Consider the following 14,706-nt stretch of genomic DNA (forward strand, 5'->3'; position numbering starts at 1 on the left):
GCAGGGTGGAGAAACAGAAAAATAAAAACAAGGCTTGAAAAAACAACAATTGCACGGTAATCCATTTTCGCTCCGTAAGAGATTAAGAATCTTGCCATATGTTTCACAGAAGAATTCCACTTTCTCTGTGAATGTCACTATTTTCACATTTCGCTCACACCAAGAGTGATTTTCTAACACAACAGAATCCGGCTGTGAGTCAACTAACAGAGAAGGGTGGAGAATGGTCGTCATTTTGCGTTTGTTGGTTCACACTGACACCATGAGTAGATGTTTGGGTATCGCAATGTTACAGTAAAAACAGCGACAAGAAACAGCTATTTTACTCATAATATTATTAATAAAAAAATGAAAATGAATAAAAAAAAAATATGTTATATTAAAAATAGATCAGATTTTTAGATACAACACAATTCCTTATTGGGAAGAACTGTCTTTTCATCGAAACTACACCTTTCCCTCAATCTTGCTGTAGGAAATGTCAAATGTAAAAACTAAGTAGACACTACAATGTGATTTCTCTTCATTACTGGGAAAAACATTAACAAATACACTCAGACACATAGGCCACTTTAGGTCTGTCTCTTCAGAATGTTCTGATTCCACTTCATTTGTTTGTAATAGCATAAAAAATCAAGTTAAAAACACATCGTTTTTAAAATTCTATTAATTGATAAACGCGATTCACTATGGTAATCCGGGGCACGTCGAGAATGATGGCAACGTCATTGAATTTGAACGCAAACCCTCTTTAACTACTTGCAGTTATATTACATGGGTTAATAATTTCATGAGAAACTGAAGGACCTCTGTATTATGTTATTGCAAAAAAGCACGACTGCTTTTAACCTAATAAATACATTGCATGCTAAGAAGTCATTTGGTTTTGACAGCATAGTGATACAGAGACGACATAATAATGCTCTATGCGGGATTCGGATTAAAATGACCCATCACGTAATTTATTTTAGATCTAAAAAAGTGTGTATATATGGGTGTATATATATATATATATATATATATATATATATATATATATATATATATATATATATATATATATATATATATATATGCATAAACAAAGAGAGAGGGGGTGATGGATATGTGTGGATAACTTGTATAAAGTCTGAAAACCAACAACAAAATATGTATGGAAAAATGAAAAGCTCAGCAAATAAAATTAAAAACAACATTTTGTTAATACCTTTCATGTAAATAACCAACGCAGTTTCAGAGACAATGACATATAAATGTTTTATGCTGCAAAGTGTAAAACACAAGAGATGGATCCTTCCAATAAAAGATGATAATTCAGCATGATTAAAGCAATGAAAAGGGAACATTTGCATCACCTTTTACCAACACTTGAGTGGGATGGACAGACAATAAAACATGTGCCTACCTCAGGAGAAGTTTCCCCGTCTCCAAACACTTCTGCAAAATCTGTTGGGCTTTTCTTCAGAGTCTGGTCAGCTGGCAGCGTGTTGTCATTGTAAGATGATATGAACTTAAAGTCACTGGTTCTGGATCCTGTTGTCATGTATCCTTCATAATTGTAAGTGCTGCGTAAAGTTCCTGTCCCATCAACATCTGCGTAATTAGGAGGGAGATAAGCGCTGGGGATGGCAACTGCTCCATCAAACAACAGTCTGGGCTTTCTCCTGCGACAAAACCTCACACCCAGGATGATGATGATGAAAGTCAGAAAAAAAGTACACACAGAGACCAGTGCAATGATCAAATAAGAAGTCAGTTTGGAATTCTTCTCCTCATAAGAAATGTCCTTCAGTTCTGGCACCTCAGCCAAGTTATCAGAAATAAGTAAATACATGGAACAGGTGGCAGACAGAGAGGGCTGTCCGTTGTCTTTCACTGCCACAATAAGGTTCTGTTTCATGCTGTCAGATTCTGAAATGTCCCGCTGTGTCCTGATCTCTCCGCTGTGGAGACCAATACTGAAAAGTCCAGGATCAGTGGATTTCACTATGTGATAAGACAGCCAGGCGTTCTGTCCTGAGTCTGCATCCACTGCTATCACTTTGGACACCAGAGAACCTCCATGTGCAGCTTTGGGAATCAGCTCAGTCATGAAGGAGCCACCATCCAGGGTGGGATACAGTATCTGAGGAGAGTTGTCATTCACATCAGATATATAAATAGTGACGGTCACATTGCTGCTGAGAGGAGGAGAACCGTTGTCTCTGGCCATCACATCAACTTTAAAGTTCCTGAACTGTTCATAATCAAATGTTCTCACAGCATGGATCACACCCGTTTCTCCGTTAACAGACAGATAGGAAGAAACTGGAGTACCATTCACTTCACCAGGTAAAAGAGAATAAATCACGGTACCGTTCTGTCTCCAGTCGGGGTCTCGAGCAGTAACTGAACATAAAGTGGAGCCAGGTTTGTTATTTTCAGTCACATATGCGCTGTAGGACTGTTCCTCAAACACAGGTGGGTTGTCATTGATATCAGCAACAGATAAATGAACAGTTTTAGAGGAGGACAGAGGTGTAGAGCCCTCATCAGTGGCAGTGATTGTAATGTTGTAATCAGACATTATTTCACGGTCCAGGTGTCCTGTGGTCACCAGCGAATAATAGTTTTTAATTGAGGGAACTACTTTAAAAGGTACGCCCTGTTGAATGTTGCAATGGACCTGTCTGTTATTCTCTGAGTCTCTGTCTTGAACATTAATGATACCAACATCTGTGCCAGGTGACACGTTTTCAGGTATGGGGTTTGTTAGTGATTTTAGAAATATAACTGGAGCATTATCATTCATATCCGTAATGTCAATAATTACTTTGGCCTCTGATGAAAGACCGTAACCATCTTTAGCCTGAATCATCAACTCATATTTCGACCTTTCTTCATAATCAATTCCACCTGTTACAATTAATGTTCCTGACTTTGGATCAAGTGAGAAAATCGTTTGTGATTTATCAGAAATTCGACTAAATTCATACGTTACTTCACCATTAATACCATCGTCTGCATCTGATGCACTAACTGCGATGACTGGAGTGTTTAATGGTGAATTTTCTGGTAACTTCGCTGTATACACACTCTCCATAAAAACTGGGGCGTTATCGTTAGCATCGAGCACAACTACGTGTATGACTACAGTCCCAGATCTCTGAGGAGTACCACCATCTACTGCCGTGAGCAACAATCTCAACTCTTCCTGCTCCTCTCGGTCTAACTCCTTGTCCAAAACCAGCTCACCATATTTATTACCAGCACTTGTCTGGATATTTAACACAAAATTTGAGTTTTGCTGCAAAATGTAGTTCTGAACAGAGTTTTGGCCTATGTCTAGATCATGTGCTGCATTAATACGATACTTAGCTCCTTTGACAGCTGACTCTTGTATTTCCAGCTTTATAACATCTTTTGGGAAAGTTGGTGCATTATCATTTATATCCTGCACTTGCAGGGACAGTCGGTGTAACTCCAGAGGATCCTCCAGCAGCAAATCGAATTTGAGGACACACGTAGGCTTTTCTCCGCAGTGTTCCTCTCTGTCTATCCTTCCTTCAACGACTAAATCGCCACTTTGCAGGTTAATTCCGCAATATTGTTTCTCGTTCCCTTCCTTTTCAACGCGAGCTTTACGAGCAGAGAGTGTCCCGAGATCCAGTCCAAGATCTTTTGCGATATTCCCAATAACAGATCCATGCTTCATCTCCTCCTGCACGGAATAGCTCAGCTCTCCATGGGCGTAGTGCGCGAAAACAAAGAAAAGGAGGAAGCCATAGTTTTCAAGAAAATGCGATATATGCGCCATAATTAGGCAGTAATATCCAAAATAAAACGCGATTTAAAACCGAAAACGCTTGTCGATCATAACAGCATTTCAAGCAATTGACGACTGTGCAGAGAAAGAAACATGACACAGTAATTAATTCCAATCGTGGTGGACACAGTGAGATAAACGTTTTACTCTTTGCCTAGTCTCTAGTGACATCTTGAGTATGAATGAAATATCAAAGTAGCTGTTGTGGAATCCATGACAAAACCAGTGCATCACCATTTGGGTTGAATTCACACTTAATTTGATATAGAGATGAGGTATTATAATTAGTTGTGTCATTTAAGTAGAACTATCATGGGTCAAAACATCCATCGAGTGTTTAATGGCACCGCAATGCATGTTTTCCGAAATGTATCACTTCACAATCATTACACGAAATCAGAAAAAAATCCATAAATTATCTAGAAATTAGTACAAATATGAACAAAAGGCACGTGAGAGTACCCTCAAAGATAAATAGTTGGTTTGTTAGTACTGACACAACGATATGGTGCTGGTGCAGAGGGGTGCGGAGACCATGCACAGAAAAACATGAACGATGACATGAGCAAATAGAAATACGTTTTTGCTAATATTCGCCGAAAAAGAAGAGCGATAATTCACCAGTAACAGCATTCAACATTCTCCCTCCCCTCCCGCCCGAAATACAGACCCTCTCTCTCGTGATCAACGCACCTCTTTGACTGCGGTAATCACAACCAAAGATGTACAGGACCATGGACAGAGGCACGAGAACAATTCTGTAAATGCAGCTTATAAACAAGAGAAAAGAGCGCTACTGCCACCCATCAGACAGGTAAATGGGACAACTTTAAGCAACGTATTTAAGGTGAAAATATTAAAATAATTTAGGCACTGTTGTGTGATTTTATATATATTGAAAGTTATTTCCAATTATGTATATGCAACAGGGCTATAACAACCATTACCTTTCACCATTAAACCAGAATCAGATTGTTTCGTGTCTTGAAATTACAAAATCAAATCGCAAAAAGGTCAAAATAGCACAGCTATGAAAAAAACCACAAAAACTTATATAGGGCTGAACAGTTACGCACACATAAATAGATGGCACCATCTGTTTTCTTTTTAAAGCGTTGCGGACTTGCATGCGACTAAGTCGGATAGATAACAACCATTAAAACATATTGATACATTTAAGCGTTTCAAAAAATAAATAGGAAAATTTGTAGATAATGAATTCAGGTGTCATGGATAAAATATTTTTACCAAATAAAACAGATTTCACGTTAACGATGAAAGGGGATAGTTAAAATAATACTTGAACCCAAAGCAATAGGGACATTAGCAAACTTTCAAACGGTTGAAAATGACCTTGGTCATACAGCATGTTGGTCAAACAATGTTCCTACCTCAGGGGAACCACTGAAGTCATCAAACGACACTTCAAAGTCTGTTGGGCTTTTCTTCAGAGTCTGGTCAGCAGGCAGCGTGTTGTCATTGTAAGATGACACAAACTTAAAGTCACTGGTTCTGGATCCTGTTGTCATGTATCCTTCATAATTGTAAGTGCTGCGTAAAGTTCCTGTGCCGTCAACATCTGCGTAATTAGGAGGGAGATAAGCGCTGGGGATGGCAACTGCTCCATCAAACAACAGTCTGGGCTTTCTCCTGCGACAAAACCTCACACCGAGGATGATGATGATGAAGGTCAGAAAAAAGGTGGACACAGAAACCAGCGCGATGATCAAGTATGATGTCAGTTTGGAATTCTTCTCATCATAAGAAATATCCTTCAGTTCTGGCACCTCAGCCAAGTTATCAGAAATAAGTAAATACATGGAACAGGTGGCAGACAGAGAGGGGAGTCCGTTGTCTTTCACTGCCACAATAAGGTTCTGTTTCATGCTGTCAGATTCTGAAATGTCCCGCTGTGTCCTGATCTCTCCGCTGTGGAGACCAATACTGAAAAGTCCAGGATCAGTGGATTTCACAATGTGATAAGAAAGCCAGGCGTTCTGTCCAGAGTCTGCATCCACTGCTATTACTTTGGACACTAAAGAGCCTCCATGTGCAGCTTTGGGGACCAGTTCAGTCATAAAGGAGCCACCATCCAGAGTGGGATACAGTATCTGAGGAGAGTTGTCGTTCACATCGGATATGTACACATTAACCGTGACGTTAGCGCTGAGTGGAGGAGAACCATTGTCTCTGGCCATCACCTGGACTTTGAAACTCCTGAACTGTTCATAGTCAAAGGATCTCACAGCGTGGATCGCACCCGTGTCTCCGTTAACTGACAGATAGGAGGACACCGGAGAACCGTTCACCTTACTAGGTAACAGAGAATAAATCACTGTACCATTTTGTCTCCAGTCGGGGTCTCGAGCAGTAACTGAACATAAAGTGGAGCCAGGTTTGTTATTTTCCGTCACATATGTGCTGTAGGACTGTTCCTCAAACACAGGTGGGTTGTCATTGATGTCAGCTACGGATAAATGAACAGTTTTAGAGGAGGATAGAGGTGGAGAGCCCTCATCAGTGGCAGTGATTGTAATGTTGTAATTAGACACCAGTTCACGGTCCAAGTGCCCGGTGGTCACGAGAGAATAATAGTTTTTAATTGACGAAACCAAATTAAAAGGGACTTTTTCCTGAATTGAGCAGCGGACTTGTCTGTTATTCTCAGAGTCTCTGTCTTGCACGTTAATTATTCCCACCTCTGTACCAGGTGACACGTTTTCAGGTATGGGGTTAGACAATGATTTTAGAAATATAACTGGGGCATTATCATTTACATCCAAAATTTCAATAATTAAAGTTGCATAAGATGCTAAACCCAGACCATCTTTAGCACTAATCTGCATTTCATAAGACGATTCCTTTTCATAATCGACAGGTCCAGCCACTTTAATCTCTCCGGTTTTGGGGTTAAGAGTGACAATGTGGTTTTCATCTGAAACATGGTCAAATCCATAAGTAACCTCACCATTTACTCCCTCGTCTGCATCCGTTGCACTCACCGTGAGAACAAAAGTATCGACAAGGGAGTTTTCAGGTAGACTTGTTTTATAGACATTCTGAGTAAACACTGGTACATTATCATTAGCATCCAGTACAGTTATTTGTATATCTACAGTAGCTGATCTCTGAGGCGAACCACCATCGAATGCGGTAAGCATTAATACAATATCTTTTTTCTCTTCTCTGTCTAATTCCTTGTCCAAGACTAATTCGCCGTATTTTCGTCCAACACCCTTTGACTTGATATTTAATTTGAAATAGTCGTTCTTTTGGAGGGAGTAGCCCCGAACAGCATTGTCGCCAATGTCTGCATCATGCGCCTCGTCTAGGAGAAAACTTGCACCTTTAACTGCTGACTCTTGGATTTCTAATTTAATTGATTCTTCTTTAAACTGTGGTGAATTATCATTTATGTCTTGAACGCTAATACTAATGCGATGAAGCTCTAAAGGGTTTTCCAAAACAAGCTCCTGTCTCACTACACATGTTGGCTTTTTCGCACAAAGCCCTTCTCTGTCGATCCTTCTGAGAACAACCAAGTCTCCAGTATTGAGATTCACATTGCAATACTTAACACTGTTGTCTTCTGTATCAATGCGGGCCTTACGAGAAGACAGTTTGCCCACATCGAGTCCCAGATCATTTGCGATGTTTCCAATTACAGATCCTTGTTTCATCTCTTCTGGCATAGAGTAGCTCGTGTCTCCACTGACGGGGGGAAAAGCAAGTAAAATAAAAGGAAGGGCGTAGCACAGGGTATACGTTCCACATCCCATTGTTACTTAAAAAAAAAATGAAAAATATAAACGTTAATATGTCGACCACCGATGGTTAATTTCCTTTCAAATCAAAACGTCACATTAAATTTCTTCTGAAAGCACTACAACAGCGATACACCATGAGAACGAAGCAATGATTCACTGACACACAAGGAGAGGTATGGCTGTGTTTTCTCGTTTGCTGGTGCACACTGACACCATGAGTACTGGTTCTGTTACAGCAACATAGTATAATGGTTTGTATATATTATTTGGAAACAATGAAAAGACTAAATAAATAAATGCATATATATATATATATATATATATATATATATATATATATATATAGAGAGAGAGAGAGAGAGAGAGAGAGAGAGAGAGAGAGAGAGAGAGAGAGAGAATATCTGACAGATCATGACAGGTAATGTCAAAACAGCGAGAGAAAAGTATTTTTATAATTTACTCTTAAATGCGCCTCGAAAAGTGCACGTTGTCAGCACCATGGATAGAGAAAATAAATAAAATAAACTATGACCAGCGGAGGATGACTAAAACATAAAACATTGCAGTTTCAGTTGACCTCTTGTGCTAATTTTAACATGTAGCAATGAAGAAATCGGAAAAAAAAATCACTTACAACTTTGATGATGTCTCAAAACAACACATGCATGGAAAAATTAAAAGATCCCCAAATAAAATGAAAAACTGCAATTTGTGAATATATTTTATGTAAATAACCAACGCAATATCAGAAACAAAGACATATAAATGTTTTATGATGCATAGTGTAAAACATAAGAAATTGGACCATCCCAATAAAAGATTATATTTCTGCATAGGTAAAGCAATGAAAAGTGAACATTTGCACCACCTTTTAACAATGCTTGAGTGGGATGGAAAGACAATAAAACGTGTGCTTACCTCAGGAGAACTTTCCCCATCTCCAAACACTTCTGCAAAATCTGATGGACTTTTCTTCAGAGTCCGGTCAGCAGGCAGTGTGTTGTCATTGTAAGATGATACAAACTTAAAGTCACTGGTTCTAGATCCTGTTGTCATGTATCCTTCATAATTGTAAGTGCTGCGTAAAGTTCCTGTGCCGTCAACATCTGCGTAATTAGGAGGGAGATAAGCACTGGGGATGGCAACTGCTCCATCAAACAACAGTCTGGGCTTTCTCCTGCGACAAAACCTCACACCCAGGATGATGATGATGAAAGTCAGAAAAAAAGTACACACAGACACCAGTGCAATGATCAAATAAGAAGTCAGTTTGGAATTCTTCTCATCATAAGAAATGTCCTTCAGTTCTGGCACCTCAGCCAAGTTATCAGAAATAAGTAAATACATGGAGCAGGTGGCAGACAGAGAGGGCTGTCCGTTGTCTTTCACTGCCACAATAAGGTTCTGTTTCATGCTGTCAGATTCTGAAATGTCCCGCTGTGTCCTGATCTCTCCGCTGTGGAGACCAATACTGAAAAGTCCAGGATCGGTGGATTTCACTATGTGATAAGACAGCCAGGCGTTCTGTCCTGAGTCTGCATCCACTGCTATAACTTTGGACACCAGAGAACCTCCATGTGCAGCTTTGGGAATCAGCTCAGTCATGAAGGAGCTACCATCCAGGGTGGGATACAGTATCTGAGGAGAGTTGTCATTCAAGTCAGATATATAAATAGTGACGGTCACATTGCTGCTGAGAGGAGGAGAACCGTTGTCTCTGGCCATCACATGAACTTTAAAGTTCCTGAACTGTTCATAATCAAATGTTCTCACAGCATGGATCACACCCGTTTCTCCATTAACAGACAGATAGGAAGAAACTGGAGTACCATTCACTTCACCAGGTAACAAAGAATAAATCACTGTACCGTTCTGTCTCCAGTCGGGGTCTCGAGCAGTAACTGAACATAAAGTGGAGCCAGGTTTGTTATTTTCAGTCACATATGCGCTGTAGGACTGTTCCTCAAACACAGGTGGGTTGTCATTGATGTCAGCAACAGATAAATGAACAGTTTTAGAGGAGGACAGAGGTGGAGAGCCCTCATCAGTGGCAGTGATTGTAATGTTGTAATCAGACATTATTTCACGGTCCAGGTGTCCTGTGGTCACCAGCGAATAATAGTTTTTAATTGAGGGAACTACTTTAAAAGGTACGCCCTGTTGAATGTTGCAATGGACCTGTCTGTTATTCTCTGAGTCTCTGTCTTGAACATTAATGATACCAACATCTGTGCCAGGTGACACGTTTTCAGGTATGGGGTTTGTTAGTGATTTTAGAAATATAACTGGAGCATTATCATTCATATCCGTAATGTCAATAATTACTTTGGCCTCTGATGAAAGACCGTAACCATCTTTAGCCTGAATCATCAACTCATATTTCGACCTTTCTTCATAATCAATTCCACCTGTTACAATTAATGTTCCTGACTTTGGATCAAGTGAGAAAATCTTTTGTGATTTATCAGAAATTCGACTAAATTCATACGTTACTTCACCATTAATACCATCGTCTGCATCTGATGCACTAACTGCAATGACTGGAGTGTTTAATGGTGAATTTTCTGGTAACTTCGCTGTATACACACTCTCCATAAAAACTGGGGCGTTATCGTTAGCATCGAGCACAACTACGTGTATGACTACAGTCCCAGATCTCTGAGGAGTACCACCATCTACTGCCGTGAGCAACAATCTCAACTCTTCCTGCTCCTCTCGGTCTAACTCCTTGTCCAAAACCAGCTCACCATATTTATTACCAGCACTTGTCTGGATATTTAACACAAAATTTGAGTTTTGCTGCAAAATGTAGTTCTGAACAGAGTTTTGGCCTATGTCTAGATCATGTGCTGCATTAATACGATACTTAGCTCCTTTGACAGCTGATTCTCGTATTTCCAGCTTTATAACATCTTTTAGGAAAGTTGGTGCATTATCATTTATATCTTGCACTTGCAGGGACAGTCGGTGTAACTCCAGAGGATCCTCCAGCAGCAAATCGAATTTGAGGACACACGTAGGCTTTTCTCCGCAGTGTTCCTCTCTGTCTATCCTTCCTTCAACGACTAAATCGCCACTTTGCAGGTTAATTCCGCAATATTGTTTCTCGTTCCCTTCCTTTTCAACGCGAGCTTTACGAGAAGAGAGTGTCCCGAGATCCAGTCCAAGATCTTTTGCGATATTCCCAATAACAGATCCATGCTTCATCTCCTCCTGCACGGAATAGCTCAGCTCTCCATGGGCGTAGTGCGCGAAAACAAAGAAAAGGAGGAAGCCATAGCTTTCAAGAAAATGCGATCTATGCGCCATAATTAGGCAGTAATATCCAAAATAAAACGCGATTTAAAACCGAAAACGCTTGTCGATCATAACAGCATTTCAAGCAATTGACGACTGTGCAGAGAAAGAAACATGACACAGTAATTAATTCCAATCGTGGTGGACACAGTGAGATAAACGTTTTACTCTTTGCCTAGTCTCTAGTGACATCTTGAGTATGAATGAAATATCAAAGTAGCTGTTGTGGAATCCATGACAAAACCAGTGCATCACCATTTGGGTTGAATTCACACTTAATTTGATATAGAGATGAGGTATTATAATTAGTTGTGTCATTTAAGTAGAACTATCATGGGTCAAAACATCCATCGAGTGTTTAATGGCACCGCAATGCATGTTTTCCGAAATGTATCACTTCACAATCATTACACGAAATCAGAAAAAAATCCATAAAATATCTAGAAATTAGTACAAATATGAACAAAAGGCACGTGAGAGTACCCTCAAAAATAAATAGTTGGTTTTTTTTAGTACTGACACAACGATATGGTGCTGGTGCAGAGGGGTGCGGAGACCATGCAAAGAAAAGAATTAACGATGACATGAGCAAATAGAAATACGTTTTTGCTAATATTTGCCGAAAAAGAAGAGCGATTATTCACCAGTAACAGCATTCAACATTCTCCCTCCCCTCCCGCCCGAAATACAGACCCTCTCTCTCGTGATCAACGCACCTCTTTGACTGCGGTAATCACAACCAAAGATGTACAGGACCATGGACAGAGGCACGAGAACAATTCTGTAAATGCAGCTTATAAACAAGAGAAAAGAGCGCTACTGCCACCCATCAGACAGGTAAATTGAACAACATTAGGCAACGTATTTAAGGTGAAAATATTAAAATAATTTAGGCACTGTTGTGTGCTTTTATACATATTGAAAGTGATTACCAATTATTTAAATGCAACAGGGCTATAACAACTATTACCTTTCACCATTAAACCAGAATCAGATTGTTTCGTTTCTTGAAATTACAGAATCAAATCGCAAAAAGGTCAAAGTAGCACAGCTATGAAAAAACCACGAAAACTTATATAGGGCTGAACAGTTACGAACACATAAAGAGACACCATCTGTTTTCTTTTTAAAGCGTCGCGGACTTGCATGCGACTAAGTCAGATAGATAACAACCATTAAAACATATTGATACATTTAAGCGTTTCAACAAATAATTAGGAAAATTTGTAGATAATTAATTCAGGTGTCTTTTATAAAATATTTTATACCAAATAAAACAGATTTCACGTTAACGATTAAAGGGGATAGGTAAAATAATACTTGAACCCAAAGCAATAGGGACATTAGCAAACTTTCAAACGGTTGAAAATGACCTTGGTCATACAGCATATTGGTCAAACAATGTTCCTACCTCAGGGGAACCACTGAAGTCATCAAACGACACTTCAAAGTCTGTTGGGCTTTTCTTCAGAGTCTGGTCAGCAGGCAGCGTGTTGTCATTGTAAGATGATACAAACTTAAAGTCACTGGTTCTGGATCCTGTTGTCATGTATCCTTCATAATTGTAAGTGCTGCGTAAAGTTCCTGTGCCGTCAACATCTGCGTAATTAGGAGGGAGATAAGCGCTGGGGATGGCAACTGCTCCATCAAACAACAGTCTGGGCTTTCTCCTGCGACAAAACCTCACACCGAGGATGATGATGATGAAGGTCAGAAAAAAGGTGGACACAGAAACCAGCGCGATGATCAAGTATGATGTCAGTTTGGAATTCTTCTCATCATAAGAAATATCCTTCAGTTCTGGCACCTCAGCCAAGTTATCAGAAATAAGTAAATACATGGAACAGGTGGCAGACAGAGAGGGCTGTCCGTTGTCTTTCACTGCCACAATAAGGTTCTGTTTCATGCTATCAGACTCAGATATGTCCCGCTGTGTCCTGATCTCTCCGCTGTGGAGACCAATACTGAAAAGTCCAGGATCAGTGGATTTTACTATGTGATAAGACAGCCAGGCGTTTTGTCCAGAATCTGCATCCACTGCTATCACTTTGGACACCAGAGAACCTCCATGTGCAGCTTTGGGGACCAGTTCAGTCATAAAGGAGCTACCATCCAGGGTGGGATACAGTATCTGAGGAGAGTTGTCATTCAAGTCCGATAGACAAACACTGACGGTCACATTGCTGCTGAGAGGAGGAGAACCGTTGTCTCTGGCCATCACCTGGACTTTAAAACTCCTGAACTGTTCATAGTCAAACGATCTCACTGCATGGATCATACCTGTATCTCCGTTAACAGAAAGATAGGAAGAAACTGGAGAACCATTCACTTCACCAGGTAACAGAGAATAAATCACTGTACCGTTCTGTCTCCAGTCGGGGTCTCGAGCAGTTACTGAACATAAAGTCGAGCCAGGTTTGTTATTTTCAGTCACATAAGCGCTGTAGGACTGTTCGTCAAACACAGGTGGGTTGTCGTTAATGTCAGCAACAGATAAATGAACCGTTTTAGAGGAGGACATAGGCGGAGAGCCTCCATCAGTGGCAATAATTGTAATGTTGTAATCAGACACCAGTTCACGGTCCAGGTGTCCGGTGGTCACGAGAGAATAATAGTTTTTAATTGAGGGAACCAGGTTGAAGGGGACACCCTGCTGAATGGAGCAGTGGACCTGTTGGTTATTCTCAGAGTCTCTGTCCTGCACGTTAATTATTCCCACCTCTGTACCCTGAGCCACATGCTCAGGTACTGGGCTAAATAATGACTTCACACTGATTATAGGTGGGTTGTCATTTACATCTGTTATATCTATTATTACTGTACAATATGAAGTAAGACCGGGTCCGTCTTTTGCTCTTATGCGCAATTCAATGGCAGTATCTGTTTCATAGTCAACTAACCCAGCTACTCGTATCTCTCCCGTTTTATGATCAAGTGAAAATAGAGGAAAGTGATCATCGGATATATGATCAAAGTGATATGTGATTTCTCCATTGGATCCCGAATCTGCATCCGTGGCGCTCACAGTAGTAACAACAAAACCCAACGCAGAGTTTTCAGGTAGACTAGTTTTATAGATTGCCTGACTGAAGACTGGGGCGTTATCATTAGCATCCAGTACAGTGACGTGAATCATGGTAGTACCTGATCTCTGAGGAGATCCGCCATCTACAGCTGTAAACACTAACTTCAGTTCTTTCTCTTGCTCTCTGTCTAACTCTTTCACCAAAAGCAGTTCAGGTTGCTTCCTTCCACTAACCTCTGTATTCACATTAATGTTGAAATGTTCATTATTTTGTAAATCATAGCGTTGCACTGCATTCGTACCGATATCTGCATCACGGGCTTCAGTCAGTAAGAATTTGGCACCTTTTGCGGCCGATTCTCCTATTTCGAATGAAATCAAGTCCTCGCTAAACTCCGGAGGATTGTCGTTTATATCTTTTACTTGGATAATGATGCGCTGAATTTCTAGAGGGTTTTCTAGAATAATCTCCTCTTTTAAGACGCAAGTCGCCTTCTTGCCACAAAGAGTATCTCTGTCAATTCGGCCAGCCACAACCAAATCTCCGGTGCTCATGTTAATATCACAATACCTTTTGTCATTCCTGTCTGTGTCAATTCGAGCTTTCCGGAAAGAAAGTGTGTTAATCCCCAGATCGAGATCTTTTGCAATATTTCCGATCACGGACCCACGTTTCATCTCCTCTGCGATGGTGTAGCTCACATCTCCACACGCTAAGTGCAGGTTGATGAAAAGGAAAAAAGCAAAGCAATTCATAAAGAAAATCCCCTCCACTGTGTTCCTCATTGCAGGGCAGACTTCCAGCTTTATGC

General features: G+C 40.3%; 3 protein-coding genes across 3 annotated transcripts; all 3 read right to left on the reverse strand.

The window, feature by feature from the left end:
* Nucleotides 1–1,351: 1,351 nt before the first annotated feature.
* On the reverse strand, nucleotides 1,352–3,730 carry LOC306763349 (protocadherin gamma-A12-like; the record flags this gene model as incomplete). The annotated part of the gene is made up of 1 exon (XM_079250135.1): nucleotides 1,352–3,730. Exon 1 carries the CDS (start codon nucleotides 3,692–3,694, stop codon nucleotides 1,352–1,354), a length of 2,343 nt encoding a protein of 780 aa, XP_079106261.1. The 5' UTR covers nucleotides 3,695–3,730.
* A 1,433-nt stretch (nucleotides 3,731–5,163) lies between these two features.
* LOC306763350 (uncharacterized protein) lies at nucleotides 5,164–10,794 on the reverse strand (the record flags this gene model as incomplete). Its single annotated transcript, XM_079250136.1, has 2 exons — nucleotides 8,481–10,794; nucleotides 5,164–7,589 (listed from the first exon to the last, which is right to left on the reverse strand). The coding sequence occupies exons 1-2, from the start codon at nucleotides 10,777–10,779 to the stop codon at nucleotides 5,164–5,166; spliced, it is 4,725 nt and encodes a 1,574-aa protein (XP_079106262.1). The 5' UTR covers nucleotides 10,780–10,794.
* A 1,453-nt stretch (nucleotides 10,795–12,247) lies between these two features.
* LOC306763351 (protocadherin beta-16-like) lies at nucleotides 12,248–14,680 on the reverse strand (the record flags this gene model as incomplete). The annotated part of the gene is made up of 1 exon (XM_079250137.1): nucleotides 12,248–14,680. The coding sequence occupies one exon, from the start codon at nucleotides 14,678–14,680 to the stop codon at nucleotides 12,248–12,250; it is 2,433 nt and encodes an 810-aa protein (XP_079106263.1).
* Nucleotides 14,681–14,706: the final 26 nt, after the last annotated feature.

This window comes from Telmatherina bonti (assembly GCF_933228915.1).
Source record: "Telmatherina bonti genome assembly, chromosome: 12".
Classification (NCBI taxonomy): Eukaryota; Metazoa; Chordata; class Actinopteri; order Atheriniformes; family Telmatherinidae; genus Telmatherina; species Telmatherina bonti.